Source organism: Salarias fasciatus (assembly GCF_902148845.1).
Source record: "Salarias fasciatus chromosome 7 unlocalized genomic scaffold, fSalaFa1.1 super_scaffold_4, whole genome shotgun sequence".
NCBI classification, from domain to species: domain Eukaryota; kingdom Metazoa; phylum Chordata; class Actinopteri; order Blenniiformes; family Blenniidae; genus Salarias; species Salarias fasciatus.
In genome coordinates, this window is record NW_021941229.1 from 15,466,272 (window position 1) to 15,488,357 (window position 22,086).

Here is a 22,086-nt window from a genome sequence, read left to right on the forward strand (position 1 = left end):
AAGTGAATGTGTGTTGGCTGTGAGTAGTTGACTGATTACAACATGGTAACCGATGCACTTGAGAAATTCTTTTAAAAAGGGAACCACTTTTTACAAGTGTTTTTTTTTTTTTTAATGCAAAAATTGAAAGCAGAGCTTTGATTAACCTCTCTCTGAGGTTAAAAGTTAACTCAGTTCAGTGATGCCTGGGCAAACCCAGAAAGTAATGACTGAATAACAGGTTGGGTTTTTCTGAAATAAACAGGCTTGTGCACAGCTTGACACGATTTCACCTGTGCATGGGTGGGGATCACTGTGACTGCTGTATATACAATGGCTCCTTGACAGGACTTTCAAAAAGTTGTGACTCGGCTGCTAACACAACAGACATAACAAAACAAAGAGCAGAGATGTGATCTATAATTTTACCTGTAACATGTATGCATGTGGGTGGGGAGAACTGTGGCAGCTTTACTCATAATTACGTGTACATACTTGTAATGGAAAGTGTGGGACAATGCAGAGAAGGAAACAAAGAGCAGCGCTCAGCTCAGCGATATAATTTTGACTGCATGGGAGTGTTTGGGTGGGGATGGGTTTAATGCTTTTTCAATGTCATGAAATTTTAGGACAAGGACAAACGATGAGCAATGTTGCCAAAAGTATTTGATAGCACTTGGCAGCTTGAGGGCATCCAGGTCCCCCCCCAAAAAAAAAACAAAACAAAACAAAAAAAACGTGATCAAGATGTGTGTCACTTTCATTACACCCATTTAAAGCAAGACTTGAATGAAGTTGTAGTTCAAATTCCAGGTAATTTCCATGCAGCTGATGATCTATGTCAGTATGTGATGATGTGGACATCATGCTCGAGAGTCATACCATCAAATATCTGTGAACATACAACAGACTTAACTTCTGCTTCTGATCTTAAACAACTTTATTTTTTTTTGGTCAAAAGGTGGATTTGACCCTGCAGTTTGCATAAGGCACGTTTGTATTCAGAAGAGAGAGAAAGAGTAAAAGAAGAACGGCTCTGAGACTTAGGTCTTCAATAAAACAACAAATAAGAGCTGTAGCTGAAGCTCACAGGACAAAAAAAAAGTTGAAATGCTTACATATTGTCATGAGTTTTAAGATTTACATATGGTATTTATTTATTTTTAATTACAATACATTTCTGAGGAAAAATTTGTCGATTATTCTGGGAATTTAGGGCCAAAAAACAAAGTTGAACAATGAACAATGAACTACATTCTGGTAAAGAGGATGGTTTATCCTTATTTCCGTTTCAAAATAAAGGATGAATAGAAAGGAATTAGCATCAAAAAAACTTTGGTGGATCAATCAGATGACAAACCCCTAAACAAGATAAACAAGCATGAAATAAGCGGCACGGTGATGAGTAAAGTCACTGTTTATAATGAGGCTTAATGCTCTATGACACACACTGAGCAGGCAGTGGAGATTTTGAGATCCCATTAAAACAACAGAAGAAATACCAAAAACAAAACTTCTTAAAACAATATTCTTTGGCGTGACCTTTATGGAAAGTAACATGTTAGTGTTGAAGCTGCAACACTGTATATATAAAAATGTTGCAGGAATCAGTGTCAAGTTTGCCTGATGAAAGGTTGTGGGCCTTTCTGTGTGAGGGTTGCATGTTCTTCCTTTGTGTGTTTGGGTATTCCAGATTCCTTCCCATATTACCTTGGTCACACATGTTGAGGTTATCTTGTTAAAATTATACGTTTGAATGTGTGACGAAGCCTTTAGTTGACCTTCTGTCATCCAGTCAGTCGATAAATTTACAAACCAACCAAACCACCTAAGCCTGAGCAAATATTATTCATTTAGCAATAATGCTTATAGGATCATAATAGTGCTGAAATGATGATTAATGAAATGATTACAGTAGCAATTAAATAAAAGCAAGGAAGCAAAAATCCATTTCAAGCAGGGAGAGGGAACCAAGAAAAGATAAACTATGAGTGATGAGGAAATGGAAGAGAAATAAAAAAAAAAAAAATTATTGAAATGAAAAACCTTATGATCGCTATGAACAATCCCTATAAAAAAGAGGAGAAGGAGGTATGCATCCCTCTAATACCTGCTAGCAGAAAGTGTCAAGATTCATGGACTTTAAAATAAACCAGTGAGTTTGAGGGTCTGGAGTCAAAGAGAAAAAGCTCCTCTTGTGAACACAGCACGCGTTTCATCACATCCACTCAACAATTGCACCTGTTGTGTCCAAATCAACCTCTGAAGGAAGGAGAAAGCAAAAAAGCAGAAACGAACGGCAATGACTGAAACACTATTTGTCAACCTAAAGGTTTAGCAAAAAGCCACATTTCACCATTGGTTCAGTTAGAGATCAGCTTCAATCTGTTGCTTTTGGCGGCGGTACAGAGTTGGGAAATGTCACTTTTCACAATGAAAGGTCATCAAAGAAGAAATAAGAAACAGAAGTGATAAAATACATATTACATTTCTTGATATGCTCAGACATTGAACCAGGAAGAGTCTATCTTGACGATCAGTAACGGTGGTAATTAGTGTAAAGTCCCAGTCCAAGGAAGTGACGCACTTGCCATTATGACTCATTTGAAAAGTTAGAAGCGACAATCAGACCTCACCTTTTCTACGAATACAATAAGGAAGCAGTGTACCAGACTGTAAATCACAGTGTTCTTCCTCCAGTCTGCCAATGCTCAAACACTTACCAACACGAAGGCCATCTTATCTCACTTTATCACTCTCAAGCAAAAACTCCAACACAACAACAGTTAGTATGTCAAGTAAGTGTGTCAAGAGACAGTAAGACCTGCACTTACTTCCTCAGTTTTAGGTAGAAATTACAACATATTTATAGACTTTTCAGATAAATACATTTCGTACACTCGGGACATATAAAAAAAGTTTGAATTTAAAATGAAATAGTGCTCCATAACAGTGCTCTTCTGAGAAAAAAAATGAGGTGGTGGAAAAAGTGGAGAAAGCTAAAATCTTACAATGCAAAAACAACTGCTGCAAACTTGAACTTGAATGCATCGCAGTGGAAACCTGTCAAACATTAGCAGCGCACTGCACTGATAAGCTTCTCTGTTAATACAGCAGATTATCTTTGAATTTTTCTCTTTTTTTTTTTTTTTTTTAAATGTCAGATTATTTCATTTGTGATGTATAAGCATGGCTGTGAAATGCAGAAACTGTCCACCAGGCTCTGCACAAAAATGTAGGATATGAAAGAAACACACAAACAATGCAACAAAAAAAAAACAAAAAAACAATGCAAATAGGTACAAACTATATTATGGAAGAATCACAACAGGCAGAAGTGGACACACCCAGGGAACGTACGCGTGGCAAAATGCAGTGGGTGTGTGAAAGCGAGGAGTGCAGCCACACACCGAATGTACACTCTGTGTGATGTGCAAATGTGCGATAACAACCATGTGTCTTTTTCTCTGTTTGTGAGATGCTGACTGGAGGGCAGCGTTCACTGTTCAGAGTTCTGCAACTAAACATGTGGGAAATGTCAAATGGGTAGATATTCTGTCTGCTTAAAATGTTATATGTTATAGCTGAATATATATTATTGTGAACTATGATAACATATAGCATGAATGAAAGAAAGCGCCTTTTAGAAATGCACAAAGCATCCAATGGCAATATGAAACTTCATGCAAATTAGTTGTGCAGCAACTGAAAATGTTTTGGTTTATTCAAGCATTTTGTGAGGTGCTTGTACCAATTTTCACAACATCGTGTTACATAGTGCAGTCTCAACTGCTGTTTGGTGCATTACCGAGAATATATCTTTTTCTTTATTATTTAAATTAAAGAATGCATCACTTGTCCTTCAAATTATTATTACTTTGAGATTTCCTGAGTTGCTTCTTTATAAATCTGGTGGTGCACGTGTGTTTGAAAACTTTGTTTTAAGTGTAGGCAGTTTTTCATTCTTCTTTGTATTAGCTTTGTTGGGTTTCCCACCATCTTTATCTTGTTTTTTTTACTTTTTTACACTGAGTGTTTTGTTAGTGTGTTTTACTTCCCTCTTGTACGTTTCTGTCATCTTTGATGAAAGCAGAACTTTCAGCATTTTTTAGACTATTGGCAATGAAAAAAGGCCACATTAATACAACAGGCCATTTCTGCTAGTTTTACACTGTATTAGATAATATCTAATCTTAGTTATATCTTAGTTAGTTATATCTTAGTTTCAGTCACACTCCACTGCCATGCTTTTAACGTCCCGCACACAAAATCTGCAAAACTGATGACAAACCGTCAGGACAGGATATTGAAAATATGGGATTAAACATGCAGCATAATGTGATATCAATCTTAAACAATCCCTTTTTTTTTATCAAAGCAGCTGTCATTCTGTGCATTTTCATGCTCCATGTCATTAACAGTACACCTGTTGTCGGTGAAGATGACTCAAGAAATGTCCCTCATGTGTCACACCAGGAAGTACAGTAAAAAAAATGCAAAACATATTTCATAAGTTTAAAAAAAACAAAGCTAAAAAAAGATTATTGTAAAAGTTGTGTAAAGAAGCAGATGGAAAGATTTGCTGCAATACTTGAAGAAATCCCAGGCATTATGTCTATTGTGTTTTGGCTGACTCACCACCTTCCTTATGAGTACCCATCACGACTTCCAGAACCTGTTTGTGCTTTCCTAGAACGCTGAAACACTCTGTTTCCTTCACAGAACACTAAATGTGAAGTACTGTTTTATATGTCAAACCTAAGAGGAAAAAAACAGAGACAGCAGAGTCAGAACACAGATGAATCACTGTATAAGGAACATGTGTCACAAATCCAACTCGATTCCATCTTTTTAAAAAAGAAGCACTGCGGGCTTCATTATACTGGAATAGCCCTGTGCCCCACTGTAAACTCGTCGTTTTGAAAAGAGATCCTCTCGTAACTACGGTTCACTGCCGCAAGCAGGTAGCGCTGCGTGCAGATCAATGTCAGAGCAAATCCATTTGATAAAGTCAGTGGGGTGAAAAACAGAACCTGTGGTTCTCATTATGAGGGCTGTGCCACACAACTGCAAAGAAAAAGTTATAATTATAATCTTCCAGAAGTATTCATTTTAATGACTAGAAGGCAATTAGCTAGGTGTGGACATTATTTGTACTTATCTAGCTCATGTAACATCGGGTGGATATCGCTCTAAACGTGTCCTGAGTTGGCAGTCTTCCTATTTGAAAAAAAGGTTTTGTAACTTCGAACACTGCAGACAAAGTTGTGCATAAGCTTTAGATCTGACCTGAGTGGCACTACTGAGACACTCAACAGCTCATTATACAATGGGAAGTCGTTTTGCAAAAGGAATTTCATCACCAATCTTTGACTGCAAAACCATGTAAGGTTAAGTCAAAACACAGGGCGAATAAACGTTTCAGTCTCACAACCAGAGCAACGGAGTGGCTGAGAAATTTAAACCACAAGAAGATATTAGAACGATAACAAGAAATTTTACTTCGTGCTCAAGTGTGGCTGATTGGACTTTCCTCCTCCTGTAATCTGCATTTACTGTAATTTTCATTAACTGTTTGAACATTGGCAAAACAACTTGATAATCCACCCATTTTCTTTAAGAATGATTATAGGTCAGGATCACAGTGTGCCAGAGTCAAGCCCAACTAAAACTGTGCAATGGCCCAGTTACACCCTGAACTTTTCACCAGCCACCAAATCTTTCCCAAAGATGGCGGAGAACAACAAACCAGTTTGGCTTCATTCTGACTCATTTGAATTTTCATTAATTGTTCGAACATTGGCATGCCGGGCAAAACAAATTGACAATCCACCCATCTTCTTTAGAAATGATTATCCGTGAGTGTCACAGTGTGCTTAGAGTCAATCCCAACCAAAACTGTGCAAAGGCCCAGTTACACCCTGAACTTTTAACCAGCCACCAAAACTTTCCCAAAGATGGCGGAGAACAACTCTTTATTGTATGCCCTGAAGCTCAATGAAGAAAAGCTGGTAAGAGAACATCCAAAGGTAAACACTTTCGCCACCAATGTGTACATTTCAGACATTCTACGTACCACAGTCAAACCTGACACTAGATATGAGACCAGGACGAAAGGCCTCAACAAACCCAAGAACAAGAATGCAAGTCCAGCGAAATGTACGTACTGTGAAGGAGCTCATTCCATACATGAATGCCAAAAGCCGATGGCAATCACTGTAGAGGAAAAGCAAAAGTTTGTCAGAGACAGCAATCTTTGCTTTGCGTGTTTGAGAAAAGGGCATAACTATAAGAACTGTCAAGAGAAAGTCACGTGCAGCAAATGTAAAAAGAGCCATCCCACTCCATTGCACGAAGACGTCCAGCAGTTGCAAAGTCATCATCACAAGGAGCTCAGAACATTGATGGAAATATGTCCGCACTCTTATGCAATGTGAGCGGAGGTGAGGATGGCAGCACAGCAGTGATAGTCCCAGTATGGATCGCATCATCTACCACCACTGGACCCGAGACCTCAGCTTCCGCTTTGCTCGACACTCAAAGCAGTAAAACATTCATCAGTCAAGAAGTGTGCGAAAGACAGCATGCAGCAGGTGAGCCAGTGAAACTCAGACTCTCCACCATGGTGGGAAAGTACTCAACCATACAAAGTCAGTGGACTTAAGATTCGAGGCTTTTCATCAGAGATCACCACCAGCCTACCTCCCGCTTATTCCAGGGACTTCATTTCTCTTGAACGAGCACGTATTCCCACATGTGAAACTGTGAACAAGTGGAGTCACCTTGTCAGCCATAGCCCATGAAATGCATCCCCTGAAGGACTGTGGGGTTGGATTACTGATGGGCTATGACTGCTCCAGAGCACTAGCACCACGTCAAGTCATAACAGGGGCTGACAGCGAACATTATGCCATAAAGACTGACCTGGGCTGGAGTATTTTGGGGAGTGCGCAACAGAGTATGAACTCCAAGGATGTGACAGGGCTGTGCAATCGCATATCGGTCAGAGAGCTGCCTCCTGTGACACCAGCTGCTGTGATTAAAGCACTCGAGTCTGGCTTTGCAGACACCAACCGAGGAGAAAAGTGCATATCTCAGGAAGACATCCAGTTTCTCCAGATCCTGAAAGGAAGAATCCAGCAGAATGAACGCAATCACCTTGAGATGCCTCTGCCCTGTAAAGCACATCCATCCCTCCCTGACAACAAGAAGCTCTCCTTAGTCCGATTGATGCACCAGAAAAAGAAATTTGACAGAGATTCCAAGTTCAGGTGTGACTATAAGAACTTCAGGGACGGTGTCTTCACGGATGGTGATGTGGCTAACCACAAACCAGAGAGAGGCAGTGTGTGGTATACCCCACACCAGAGGGTTTATCACCCCAGAAAGCTGGATAAAATCAGAGCGGTTTTTGATTGCTCTGCAAAATATGAAGGCACTGCCTTACATGACCATCTTCTAACCGGACCTGATCTTATCAATGGAGTGAGTGAAGTGCTGTACCAATACGCAAACATCTGATTGCTGTGACGTGTGACGTCGAGAAGATGTGAGCAGCATGCCGAAGGAGGAGTTAGAGCTCAAGTTTGATGAAGAGTACTTCTGGACTTACTCATAAGTTGTCCTGGGTTATGTCAGCAATGAGGCTCGGCGCTTCCATATCTTTGTAGCTAACAGGGTCCAGAGAATCCGTGAAACAACCGACCCCTATTTAAATTATCATTGGTTTATTTAGTTAGGGGTATGTCATGCTCAACATTTTGCACATTAGTCAAAGTGTAAATGGTGGGAGTGTAAATGAAGACATAAATACATTTGTGTAAGGTCATTAGTTCCCTCTGTAGGCAATTAGGTAGACATAGCGCTGAGTGGAAAACAGGAAGTAGAGAGACATGAGGGACAGACACACACGAGTGACAGAGACACAGAAGACAGAGAGTGAAGAGCAAGAGAGAAGCTCATCATAATTCTACAACTGGTCAAGGGCACACACGGTAAATAGTTTCTTTGTTTGTAGCTTTTGTTTGGTAATTCAAGATATTTGTGGTGTGAAACACTAATTTAGCATAACAACAGTCCATTTGTATTTCATTTGTATGAGGTGGTCAGCCTGTGATATGCTCATTTGCACATGCGCCACTGTGAAGATTGGTTTGTCTGTTATTTACATGAAGAGCTTGAATTGAGTAGATTGTTACTTAAGTGTGTATATAACTTGAAATGTGATCTTGAAATGTTGTTGTGATGTGGAGAGGGTGCCGGCCTTCAAGTTCCTCAGGACCCACATCTCAAGAGGCCTGTCCTGGGTGGCCAACACAACATCCCTGGTCAGAAAAGCCCAGAAGCTCCTCCACTTCCTGAGGGTCCTGAAGTGGAACAGGCTGCAGACAGACCTGCCGGTCTCTTTTTATCGAGCCACAATTGAGAGCGTGCTGGTGCAAGTCATTGCCATGCCGTGCCATACACTCTCGTCAACTCTGTCTTACCAGAGCCAAGGCAATCATGAAAGATCTCCACCACCCCATCCACCACCTGTTCTGCATGCTGCCCTCTGGAAGAAGGGTCAGATCCATCAAGAGCAGAATAAACAGACTCAAAAACAGTTTCTTCCTCTGGGCAATTAGAACGCTGAATTCAACATGAACATCTCCTATACAAATCACTGTGAACCATCTCTCTCATGTGCAGTATTGACACCACCACTCATGTATCCGTATTACTATGTATAATGCCAACTATTTATTTATTCCCATGTGCAATACCTTACCCTATGATCCAACTACCTTAGACAAACAGCTGACTAATATTATTCATTACTCTGTAAATAGTCCCTCCCCACCCATCATTGAACACTTTACTTACTTTTGTCGACGTTTTTCCACTTACTATTGTGTATAATTTGCTATTTTTTATGTGTTACTTTTAATAATTTTATGCACTGTAGTGGATCTGCTGCAATTTGGCTGCCTAGGAAACTGAGCAATGACAAATAAAGAATCTTGAATCTTGAATCTATTTGAATGGCTGCAGAGATTGGTGTCATTAAAATATATTAACTGAGATTTGTATCTCCCCATTTTCATTTTCATGGTGTTTAATGAAGATGTTCAACGACGTTCAGTAGAATAAATTGTCTTTATTTTCATCAGTATGAAGTGTGGACTCAATAATTGACAAGGAAGTAGTTAGACAATTCAACCATCTTCTATAGGAATGACTACAGGTCAGGGTCACAGCGTGCCAGTAAGCCAGGTAAAGTCAGGTCAAAACACAGATAAAAAAAACTTTCCATTCTCACAACTAAAGCAATGGAGTGGCTGACAATTTCAACCTCAAGAAGATATTAGAACGATAACAAGCAATTTTACTTCATGTTCAAGTGTGGCTGATTAGACTTTCCTCCTCCCGTAATCTGCATTAAATTTTCATTAATTGCTCGAACAATGGCATGCTGGGAAAAACAAATTGACAATCTGCCCATCTTCTTTAGAGAATATTTTAGGTCAGGGGTTGCAGCGTGATAGAGTCAATTCCAGCCAAAACTGTGCAAAGGCCCAGTTACACCACCAATTTTTTACCAGCCACCAAAACTTTCCCAAACATGACGGAGAACAACGAGCCAGTTTGGCTTCATTCTGGCTCATTCGCTTTATTTTGCTCTGTTGATTGGTGATCACTGTAATTATCTCACAGCCATTCAGTGATGAGAGAACATCCCAACTGAAATCTGCACGCTCTCCCTTCGTGCACGCAGGTTCTCTTTGGTTACGGGAAACTTGGAAAGGGCTCAGGCAGTTCTGACAGGCCGCAGCCATCTGTTGTTTTTAGTGTTTCACTTGTTATGGTCAGGTTAAGTTTGCCTAAAGCAGATCCAGCCGGCACCTGAACCCTTATATTCCAGCTGTTATTGGTCGGCTATTGCATGCATTCGTATTACAAAAGCACAGCACCAACTAGTGGTGTGATATCTGTGGTTCAGGTGTTTTTACGTGTGCGGCGAGATGCCATTACAAGACGCTCGGTGTCGTGTGAACAATGCCTGAAAGTCTCTCTGTGGAAGAGTCATGTTTCAAACAGATTCATGACCTCGATTTCTTTGATTTGGGACTTTAATTACTTAATTCATAGGCATGATGAGAGACATTGGCCCTCATTCATCAAACAATCGTATGGTGGCATACGGGCGTACGGCCATATGAAAGACGTGATCGGTATTTATCAATATGATTGTGATCGTACGGAAAGATGAAATCTGATGACAGGTCTGACATCGTGCACGCAAGTTTGAGTCAGTGTGGATTTGCGGTGCAGCACAGAAAAACCTGGCAGAGTGTGAAAATAATTAAAAAGCAAACCTCAAACATGTCATAAAGCACAAGCAGCGCATATTCACTACAGATTAAAAAGTAAAATAATTAAATAAAATAATGTCCTGACTGAATATCTAATAAATTTCCCCTTGTGGGATTAATGAAGGATTTTCAACTTTCAATAACTTTCAATAACTCTGCTGGTCCATCCTGCCACGGAGTAGGAGCACTGTTTTACAGTGCCTGATTGCCACGTGATATTACAGAGTTGTCAACCAAGGCGACCCCTCTGCACATCCAGAGCCTTAAGGTCCTCAGGGCGAATCTCGTCCACCCCCGGTGCCTTGCCACCAAGGAGTTTACCAACCACCTTGGTGACTTCAGTTTGGGTGGTGGTTGAGTCCACCTCTGAGACCTCAGCCTCTGCTTCCTCCACGGAAGACGTGGCAATGGGATTGAGCAGGTCCTCGAAGTATTCGAAGTCCCAGACCCAAGTTTTTGCCTCTACATCCACTTGGGTTACAGTTCGCTCGGCCTGCTGGTACCTGTCAGCCACTTCGGGAGTCCCACGAGCCAACGAGGCTCGATAGGACTCCTTCTTCAGCTTGACGGCAGCCCTTACTTCCAGTGTCCACCACCGGGTTCGGAGGTTGCCGCCACGGCAGGCACCGGAGACCTTACATCCACAGCTCCGAGCAGCTGCTTTTAGAATGGAGGTGGAGAACATGGTCCACTCGGACTCAATGTCCCCAGCCTCTCTCAAGACCTGAGAGAAGCTCTCCCGGAGGTGGGAGTTGAAAACCGTGCCGACAGAGGGTTCCACCAGATGTTCCCAGCGGACCCCTACGATACGTTTGGGTCTGCCAAGTCTGTCCGGTTTCCTCCTCTGCCAGCGAATCCAACTCACCACCAGGTGGTGATCGGTCGACAGCTCTGCTCCTCTCTTCACCCGAGTGTCCAAGACATGTGGCCGTTGACAGTTGACAAGACAACAAAGTCGATCATCAACCTCCAACTTAGGGTGCCCTGGTGCCAAATGCACTAATGGACACCCCTGTGCTCGAACATGATGTTTGTTATGGACAAACTGTGGCTCTCACAGAAGGCCAATAGCAAAACACCACTCGGGTTCAAATCAGAAAGGCTTTGCGGCCCAATCCCCCCCTTCAGGTCTCACTGTTGCTGCCCACGTGGGCGCTGAAGTCCCCCAGTAGAACAGTGGAGTCCCCCGAAAAGAATATTCTCAAGACGAATTTTCCAGTTTCAAACGGGGAAGGGTTGACCTAAAAACCTGCTTATCCATCAACGACTATGCAATGCTGACGTCATTTTTATGTTCACTTATGTAACAGCTAATAAAACAGCTTCTGTCCTCAATAACTTGGAGTGAAACGGGGTTAGCGTGAGACAAATTGTTTGATCATTATCAGTGGCATATCATAATCCTTTGTTAAGCTTTAGGACAGATCCTGACTAACCTACTAATGATAGACTTGTTTTTGTATCAGTCGGAGTGGTCTTTGTATGTGGTTTCTTTTCTTTGTCATTTAAAACGACACTATTGATATTCTTTTATATGATATTTAAGGGGGTTTCAACTATGTTTAATAGTTTTTTTTCAATCTCCTTTCTCTTCTTTATTGATTTACTAAATGGCCTTATGGGTGTTTTTGAAATTGTCATTAGTCTTGCAGTTGTTAGTGTAAAGGACTCTGAATAGCTTTGTTGCAAAATGTTGCCTTATGTAATAAATTGGCCATGTCTTCCTTTGACAATCCCTTGTAAATATCAAAAAGCTGGAGGGCTTAATGAAAACAATGTGGAGAAGTCAAGCTGACATTAATGTGGATTAAATGAGTAGAAAAATTGACACATATATGTCAAACAGTTGCAATCTTTAAATCAATACTGACATAAACTGCTGGCATCAATCACAAGCACATGAACTAGTTTCACAACAGTCAAGAAGGAAGTATAAAGATAAAATGGGCACTTCAAAGGCGGCAGTGAGCCAGCTTGGTACTTCACCCAGGTGATAAGTTACCCAAAACTAAATCCGATTATGTATTTTTTTTCTACCTGAAACCATTTTGCTTCAGGGAAATATCAAACTTGACACAAGGATCAAGGCACCAGGAAAAAGCTCTCGCCTGTAATTTCAGAGCTTTCCCGTATCAGAGAGCACAGCACGTGAGGGGTGTGTGCATATTGTCAAGGAGAACTCAGCCTACTGCAACAAAACCACAGAGATATGAAGGATTAAATATTAAAGCCACTTGGCTTAAAGCAGGTATGAAGACCAGCAGGAAAAGCAATAACACAGATCAACAAAAACCTCTCATCGTTCCCATCAATGGGGTTTTAATTAAATAGTAGCATTAAGTGTGATTAGTCTAGTTAGACTTAATGGGAACTAATTTCCTGCTTCAGGAACAGCGAGTGCGGATTGAAGTGGTCCAGCCAGAAATATTACTGTAGAGTAGACTGAGAATTTGATCAATTTTTGTTTGTAAGGTTAAAAATAAAGAAGGATCGACGAAAAGTAAAAAATAAAAATAAATAAAAAACTTTTTCGATAGATTTAATGAAGAGAGTTTCAGGTATATTACCAGTATCAGAGTTCATCTCAAATCATTTTATCTTATCTGCAATCAAAGACTTGGGAAAGTGCATTATTATTATTGTCATCTAACTGTCATCTAACGATAATGACATAACTTTGTCAAGAAATCAGACTTTATTTTAGACCAAAAATATTAAAGTATTATAGGTTATTTGTGATTTTGATTTTAAAGAATAACTATGTAAATGAAGATTCAGACTCAGTGATAAACAGGATGAATATATGTCACTATTAATCAAGACAACATTTCCAAATGTGCAGCGTATATCTGCTATGCACCAACTCAGCGGTCAGCTCCTAGTGTGTGTCTTATGTGTCTCACGTTGTGTGTGTTGATATGTTTGCTTTATGTGACTCAGACCTCATATCTCGGTTTGGGAAGGACTGGATTCAGGTACCTGAACACACTGTTCACCTATTCTTGGAGGAAAACAGTCAGGTGAGTGCAAAATTTGACTGAACGGTCCTCTGTATCACTGATCTCTTTTATAGGAGCTTTATGGTTCCCATAATCCTGCGGTATCTGAAGAGTCTCAGGGAAGAGACTCCGGACGCCGCGTATAAACCGGAAAAGTTCTGCAAAGTTGCATTGTTCAGTACATGCATTCACTTTTACTGGTATTTTAAAATGTTTAACAACAGTTGTTCAGTTCCTTTTGTTCTGATCGTCTGCATATTTGGAAATAAACTCCATTCACATCATCTCCTACCCTGCCTGAACATCCACACTGTGTACGGTCTTTTAAAGGAACTCTATGTAAAATATGTTTGTTTTTTTTATAAACAATGTTTATATTTTTTCCACCTGCTTAAAGTACAACTAAATTTCTTTAAAATGCAACAAAGCACGAATTCAGTGATCTCAAAGACGTCTGTTTATGTATGTCCAAACTTTCATCTGACTAAAGTTGGCAAAAAAGTAAGAGGTCGTCCAATACGACTACTTTGTCCACTAAGTTTAGTCACTTTCTGTTCTCGTCCCACAAAAACTGGATGAAGTCGTGTATGAAGATTTTAAAAAAAAGACAGTGACTGAAACTAAAAACTGACAAAAGAGCCACTAAATGAATACGTTGTGTCACATACTGTACCTTCAGGAGATAATTGTCGATTGAACACATCAGTGATTATTGCTCAGTGATAACCAGCTGCTTTGATTATTTCAATCATACCGAGTCATCGAGAATAACAGAACAGAAACTTCTACGCCCTCTGCCCTTTTTACAGATTCTTCTCAAAAAAACACGGACAGCCTCTGTAACTGAAAGGCTATTTATATTTACAGGGCTCAAAATTCACATCGGCCGAATGCGGATGGGAAACTTTCTAACTTGTGACTCGGCCAGTCGTACGAACCACAGCCTCAGTTCGAAATTTGTTCTTCCCTTTGCTCTTGTTGCTGTAGTCTGTTTTCACAGTAAAAATCAAATCAAATCAGACTTTATAAGTTAAGATTTAAAGCACTTTGCGACCCAAAAACAACCCAAAGTGCGTTACAGCAATAAAAATCAAAAATCAGTATATAATAAAATCACGCATGATTTCTAACTATTTATGCATGTGGATGTAATTAACAATATCAATATTGTAACAGGTATTGTCTGCATTACCATTGAACTGACAATGTGTTTTTTTAATTGATCATGAGTGTGTGTGTGTGTGTGTGTGTGTGTGTGTGTGTGTGTGTGTGTGTTTGTGTGGGAGAATTGCGTCAACAATAATAACCGAATGTTTGTCATGTGGAGCGGAGCTGCTGTTATAACCATTTAAATGGCTATAGCTCTTCTTTTGAAGACAACTGGTAACAGTGTGTTTAATTACGTATAATTCTATGAAATATGTACGAGTCATATATTCAACATTAACGAAGATTAACAGCATATATACAGTGAAAATGAAGTTCCTTTCATTTTTTTAAAATGGTAGAAAGAAATGATTGCCTCCTATGCTTGACAAGATGTAAACACAACTCTTTCACATCTCTTTCAGATAAAAGAAGTATACTTCCTGCACCTCGCTTCTAGGGAACTGGATATGAAACCTGACTAATATTGAGAGATGGAGAAAAAAAAACAAAAAAACTCATGAGCTAAAAACACATCCTATCAAGCTCCCATGGCCGTGTGGTTAGTAGGGGGGTTACAGCAGGTGGGTGGGCCGTGTCACATATAGGCTGCGCTCCGTTTTCTGTATCAACATAAGGACCGAGGCTTCTGCTGAAAAAACATGGCTCTGCTTATACTGGCTTTGATTTTTTCCATCTGTTGCCGAGGCTGTGGTAAGACAGTAAAAAGGGCATCGTGCATGAAATGTGAAGTGGTCTGATGAGGCTGATGTGGGTTTTTCACTGATGGATGTGTGTCTTTTGCAGCCTCAAGTCTGATTTATCACACCAGTGCTGTGGAAAGCGATCCCGCTGTCCAGAGAGTGAGTGGTTTCTTTCATTCCGTACTGCAGATGTAGGGCAATGAGACATGTTTTTATTGTCATACGGTTTATTTTATTACCATAACGGCGTGATAGATCAAAGAGGGTTTGTCTTGGTGGTCACTGATCTTCCAGGGAGGTCAGTGGACGGCAGCACTGACACGCAAAATCTGAGGTGAAATTATCACCAGTTCACTTGTCTTCTAGGGCCAGTAAGCAGCTTGCAGGTGTTTTTGTGCATCACAAAGCTAAAATTTTTCGTAATGAATGCTGCACGATTTGAGGTAATTTCAGTAATTATTAATAATAATGATTATTTGTTCGGAAAACCTTGCATAAGGCAAGTAACCTGCATATCTGGTAAGGCGAAAGCATCGAGAAAGTTCTTTTTAGGCTCCTTTGTTGCAGACAAGCCCGTATGATTATAGGACAGTGTGACTCAGAAGGGTTTCTTTTACATAAGTCTATGCAAAAATCCATCACGCCTTTGTGGAAAATGGTGAAACGTGTTTGATTTTGTTCAGATTTATGCTTTCCAACTAAATGTTGTTCAGAAAAACGACAGTGAAGGAAGGGAGTACCACCTATGTGAGGATGCTGTGTGAGGAAATGTGGATTTGTGGGTCAGAAGTGAAAAGAGGTCATAAAAGATGTCAAACGCTCAGCGTCTTTACGTTAACTGAAGGGTCAATAAAGTCTCTTTCAACATACCGGTACTTTATCTTTCCGATTACACATCGATGAACATGCTCCTCAAGTTACAATAAAACCCATTTTATAAATTGAAGTATCTCACCTTAAAAACTGAAATACTAACATTTTTGGCATAATGAAACGGAACGTCTGAAGAAAGATGGTTGTCTTAAGGCTTTAAATTCTGGTGAAACTCGGGAATAACCCATTAAAATCTCTGGTTTATGAAAACATTTTCTGTACTGTGTTTTACGTGATGCATTTACTGCCTTATTTCTCAATCATACAAATGAAAGAAAGTATTAAGCAGTAACGCCACTCCTGAAATCAGCAGAGAAGTAGAGAAGTATTTCTTGAAAATCAGGAAGTTGCCTTTTTGTATATTTCTACTTCTTTAAACATAAATATTCTTTCTCAAACGCTAATGGACGTGACTGCTGTGCACCGAGCTCAGCCCGTCCATTGGTAGCAGTTTGGGATTCAGTGCCTTGCTCGAGCACGAGGACATCTGGACAGTTGGGGGATCGAACCTGTTCCACCAGCTAGCTGTCCAAACGGATAGATGCGTCAGCTCCAAAAATACAAAATGCATCAAAACAGCTATTAAATGAAATTGCTCAATTATTATTATTATTGCACACCTGGGTGGGTGAAAAGCTAATCTATTTTCTGTTTTTTGTTTTTTTTTTGTTTTTTTTTTGCTTTTTGTATTTGTCTCTGGTTCTGTTTTCAGTCGGGGAATGTCTGCAAAGACTGCACTCAAATCATTGAACTCCTCACTGACATGCTTTCCAATCCAGATCTCCAGGTGAGTTCAACGTCCGACTCACAGTAGCAAAAGCATTCCAGATTTTCTTATATTTACTCAACGATAATCTTATCAATACGTCTTCGGTCTCTATATTCACAAGATGAAAATGAGATACTGTCCGCGCCGCCACAGGTTCCTGTTAAGATCTGTAGATAGCTTTCAATAAAGAGAAAAGGAAGGCTTTAAATTCCAGGAATTGTTTTACACCTGCTCTTTTACCGTCGTCACATGAGATATGAGTTATCTCGAGGAAGTAGTGTAAACACATGTGCACACAGCAAACACACACACACACACACAGACACACACACAGACTGTAACAGAGGTTAAGAAGTTTTTTTTTTCTCCTTTTTATGCAGAGCTACTTCCTGTTTTCTATGTTCAAGAAAAAGTAGAAATGAAAGGTCCTTTTTTTTTTTTGGTTCTCACCAAACCAAGAAGATCCTCTTTTTTTTTATGTGGCACTTCTGGTGTGTGGACAATACTATCTGTCTGAAAAGACACAAAGTACCAAGTAACTGTTCTACATGATAAAACAAAAAAACAAATACAGCATCAAATGCAGTTGGCAACTCACTCTGCTGACTTCTGACTTCAGATTCTGAAGCTGTAAGTGAAAAAAGTGATACTGGTTTGTTCTGGTTGTTACGTTTTTTTTTGCAGCGTGATCGATCATGCATACTGAAAGAATAATCAGCCTAAAAATCTCCTTATTAAAACCAGCGTTCTTGTTTGGTAACTTCTCTATTTCTTCTCTTTCCTCAAACTACACAATAAGAAGCTGTCAGTCACAGACACTCGATACACAGTCAGTTCTTATGAACGCTGACATTTCTGTTGAATGTGCAGGGTTTTTTTTTTTTTTTCTTATAAACAACAAGCAAAGGACAGGGTGTCCTGATAGCAAGTGTTAACTGGCTGCAAGTAATTTTGATGCTGTAGGGGAATAACAGGACTATTTGATCATACTGAATAAGATGCAGTGAGATATTTGCACCACCTTGGGGAAACCCTGGAAGAGCAGGTTGTCTCTCAGGTGGATTAACACAAACAGGGCATCAATCACAGCTGATCCATTGATCTAATGAGACAAGCTGGACTCAATGGGTGCAAATAGTTTCTAACTGGGCATCCATCAAAACAGCTGATCCATTGATCTAATGAGACAACTGGGACCCAGCAGTTTACTTGACCCCGGGCTGCTATCATGTGGAACTGGCTCCCAGTTTCGCTTCACTTTTCTCCTTTCTTACTCGACATGTTTCACTGCGACATGTCATTAACTGTTGTCTCTGTTGCTGCTTTAGATCCCCTGAGCTGATTCAGAGAATCCATCTGTCAGTCCTAGCCTTTCCTTTCTCTCTGTCTCCTCAACACAATCAGAATAAGAGAAAGCCACCAACTCTGGGCCTGGTTCTACAAACGTTTTCTTCCTTTTAAAAGGAACTTTTTTTCCTTTCCATCGTCGTGCAATTTATTCAGTGTGCAGACGGTCTGAACTCCAAGTTGTGACAAATTTCAGATTTTAGACCATGAAACGTATCTGAAAAACACTGCAGGGTCGAGACTTTCAATGTCAACAAATTTCAGTTGATGACTAAAATGAACTGTAAAAAAAAAAAGGGACTTTCTTAAATAAAGAGTGTTTCCTTTTCCTTTCACCATTGTGAAATCTTTGAAAAATAAAGAATTGAAGAAACAAAACAAAACAAAACAAAACAAAACAAAACAAAACAAAAGCCAGGCTTCTAAAGAAATTGAGGTATTCAGGAAACAGACCAATAGACTGCCAGTCTCAAGAAAGGATTATTATTATTTGTGACAGTTGTAGTACAGTAAAGAGAAAACTGCATAAGAATCACAGACTTAATTTGGCTAAAATCATCAAAGACAACACAGCTTTTAGTCAAGCATACTGACATAAAATGATGAATGGATGATGTTTTCATTAAAAAAACAACAACATGTTACGCTGCTTCATTTATATAGAACGATTACAGCACTATGTTATGTTAAGAATGTTTCTTCACTTCAAAAACAACACCACACCTTGATAAGAAAAATCTGTTGTGTCACCGTAAAGCCCTGACGGTGAAAACAGTCTGCAGACGTCCCAGCTATTCAGATAAATATGCTTCGACCAGCTGATAAGGCTTTTATAAAATTGTCAATGATACAGATTAACGTCTAAACGGTCTTACCTTACAGTTTAGTCACTATGAAGATGTTATGATGGCGATCAAATGTGAGGGTTTTCCAGTGTTTCCATTGCTAACATGGCTAACTCCATGGCTAGCTAGTTTTTTAAGTTAAAAAAAAAAGACTTCTATTAAACCAAAAGTTAAAAAAAAAAAGCTCTTTGCCAGAGTTAATAAAAATATTGTGTTGTGTTTTTTGTATGGAACCAAATACATATTTTCAATTAATAGTTTTAATTGTCATCTATTTCCTTTTGTCTTACCTCCTGTTAAGATTGGGCTTGGTGCCTTTCAGGATGATATAACACACATTTATGTAATTGCATTTCAATGGACAGCAGTTATTGTTGCAAAAAGCTGTTTGTGAAGGTCGCAGCCTTTTTACTCCTCCCATACAGCGCCCGGGTACCTTTTGGCCCAGCGTAGGTACGAACCACAGAATGCTAAAGACAACCAGTGAGCTGTGTCATTTGGAATGTTCCTCAACTCAGCCGTGCGGCTGTCACTGTTGTCAGCGTGACTCAGGTTCTCGTTCTTCCAGTGCACACCGTCGAATACAGTACCCGTCTCATGATGCATCATTGAGAACAAAGCTTCTACCTGCTTATATCTGCCACTCACCCGTCTGAGAGAACACAGGCATGCAGTTAAATCACAACCTCAACTATTTCATTCTAGAAAAAGATCATTGGTGGCATTGAGATTCTGTGCGACCATCTGCCGGGGCCCGCCACCACGGCCCAGGCCTGCAAAGACGAGGTGGAGAAGATGCTTCCGATGGCCATCAGCTTCCTCACTGGTTTTGTCGTAAGTGTCGGACTGGATTTGGCCGCAGGAGTAAGACAGCAACTCTACAGCGATGATCTGAAAAGTCCGATCTGTCTTCTTTTTCTCTGTAGCAACCAGCCCAGATCTGCAAAATGATTGGGCTCTGTGGCGCCAGTGGAAAACAGGAGGAGATGCTCAAGTACCTTGTGGAGGCCGTTCAGGCTGCTGGGGAAAATGATAATGTCAGTAAAGCAAAATGTAGAAGGACTTCATTGAAAATAGTGAGTTGGCTCCAGTTCGGTGACTAGCTTTTGGATTAATCAGTCATTGTTTGTGTTTGTAAACCAGGCCCAGCCTTCAGCACAATGCTCCTTCTGTATTTTACTCGTGAAGACTTTGGAGAGGCTGCTGCCAAAAGAGAGGACCGAGGTGAGTCATGTTTACAGAGCGACGAGGCACGCACGAGAACAAAGAACAAACACACGGCACGCAGACGCTCAAATGCCACCAGACAACGCCGCTTGTCACGCAACCTGACACCCGGCCTCACGTCCCTCTCCGCAGGACGCCGTGACCAAGGTCTTTGAGGAGATCTGTAAGATTCTGCCCCCCACCTACCGCGACCAGTGTGACAATTTGATCGACAAGTACAGCAAAATGCTGATGGACGCCATCCTGGGCTACGCCACCCCTCAGGCCCTCTGCGCACTCATCCACATGTGCAAAGGGACGGACGCTCCCGTCGCGGGTCAGTGCGGTCTTCATTCGATTGGTCAGAGGCCGCGTGGCAACGCTCCATAGAATAAGAGCGGAAGAATTACTGGTCTGAATTATTGTTGCAGTTTTACAGTTAAAAAAAAAACCAAAATGCTTATCTTAAATGACTTATACTGGTTTGAAACTTTGTTCAAAACACCGTCCAGATTTCTCTACGAGCAGATTACTGTATGACATTTTAAAATTAGCACAAACATTGATACTGACTTGGCTCCAGTCATAAAATGTCAAATACGACATGAAAAGATGTTATGACAAGCCAGCTACCTGAGGCGCATTAGGAGAGGTATTTCACATCAGTGTTGAAAGAGGAAGCACAGTATGCGGCTTTAAACGCTTCTGTCTCGGAGCGAGAATATCCCAGGACTTGTTGACATTTCAGTGTTGAGTTTTCAGGTTTTCCCTCCAAAAAATTAGATGAACTAGTAAATAAAAGATGGAAAACCAAGTTATACTATAAATATATATCCAGTGATATTTACATTTTTGTCAAATAATATAAATATTAATTGATGTCCACAGATCCGTGCACTCTGCCAGCATACAGATGCAGCAACGTCCAAACTGCTTTCAAGTGTGGAGTGAGTACATTTAAAAAAAAAAAAAAAAAAAAAAAAAGAAAGAAAAAAGACCTATTGGGGCCATGCACACTCTGTTCTCATTAAAATTCATCTTTGCAGACTTTCTTCTACTGTCAGAAGTTTTCCTGGAAGCCGCTGAACACGATCTAAAATGCTCAGGTAAGTGTCTGTAAAGAGGTTTGTTTCACAAATCATTAAAGAATTTACAAAAAAAAAAATAACCCAATGAAACATTTACAGGCTTCTCGTTTCAGGGTTGGACTCATTGAATCCACAGGTCCTTCACAAAGCTGCAAGCATCGCTTAATGTTCAGCTTTCGTTGATATATGTATGTGTATGTGTGTGTGTGTGCACAGCCTGCAGTGACTAAACTAATACATATGATAGTTTCTTGAGCTGATGAAGTTCAGCAGTAAGTTATTTCGCAGTGGAAAGTTACAGTTCACATAATGAAATCCTTCTGGGTTTACTTTAGAATTATTTTTCTAGATGAGATCATTGCTTTTTTTTTTTTACATTAGCCAGACTTTTTTGTATATCCTTAGATGAAATCATACTTTTGTGATTCACACAAATTTCTCAAATAAAATATGCAACAGAACTTGATCTTTTTGTTTGTCTTTTTTTTTGTGTGAAGATCTGCCAACATTTGATTTCAACAACCTTTGGAGTTGAATATATTTATAAGAAAAGATATTTAATCCTGCCAACCTTCAGTATGTGATTGTTACTCATGTCTTAGTAATAGAGCCAGAATAGAAACTAGTTCGTTTTGTGAGAAGAGCTTCACCCTCTGGAGGAGGAAGTGATCACTGCTTCTTTCAGTTGGGAACCACTTCTGCTTTCACACCTCACCAACAACTTAGATACATTTACTGTACGTCTCGGCTTTATGTGGCCAAACCTACTCAGGCCTGG

General features: G+C 40.1%; 1 protein-coding gene across 2 annotated transcripts; it reads left to right on the forward strand.

Moving 5' to 3' along the window:
• The first annotated feature begins 15,050 nt into the window (after positions 1-15,050).
• Positions 15,051-21,774, forward strand: sftpba (surfactant protein Ba). 2 transcript variants are annotated; one of them, XM_030085700.1, is made up of 10 exons: positions 15,051-15,190; positions 15,284-15,339; positions 16,766-16,840; positions 19,720-19,848; positions 19,941-20,051; positions 20,158-20,238; positions 20,374-20,557; positions 21,109-21,167; positions 21,267-21,326; positions 21,408-21,774. In XM_030085700.1, the coding sequence occupies exons 1-9, from the start codon at positions 15,139-15,141 to the stop codon at positions 21,315-21,317; spliced, it is 798 nt and encodes a 265-aa protein (XP_029941560.1). In that variant the 5' UTR covers positions 15,051-15,138; the 3' UTR covers positions 21,318-21,326; positions 21,408-21,774. The 2 variants fall into 2 exon arrangements, with proteins under 2 accessions (XP_029941560.1, XP_029941561.1); XM_030085701.1 differs by having other exon boundaries at positions 21,422-21,774.
• Positions 21,775-22,086: the final 312 nt, after the last annotated feature.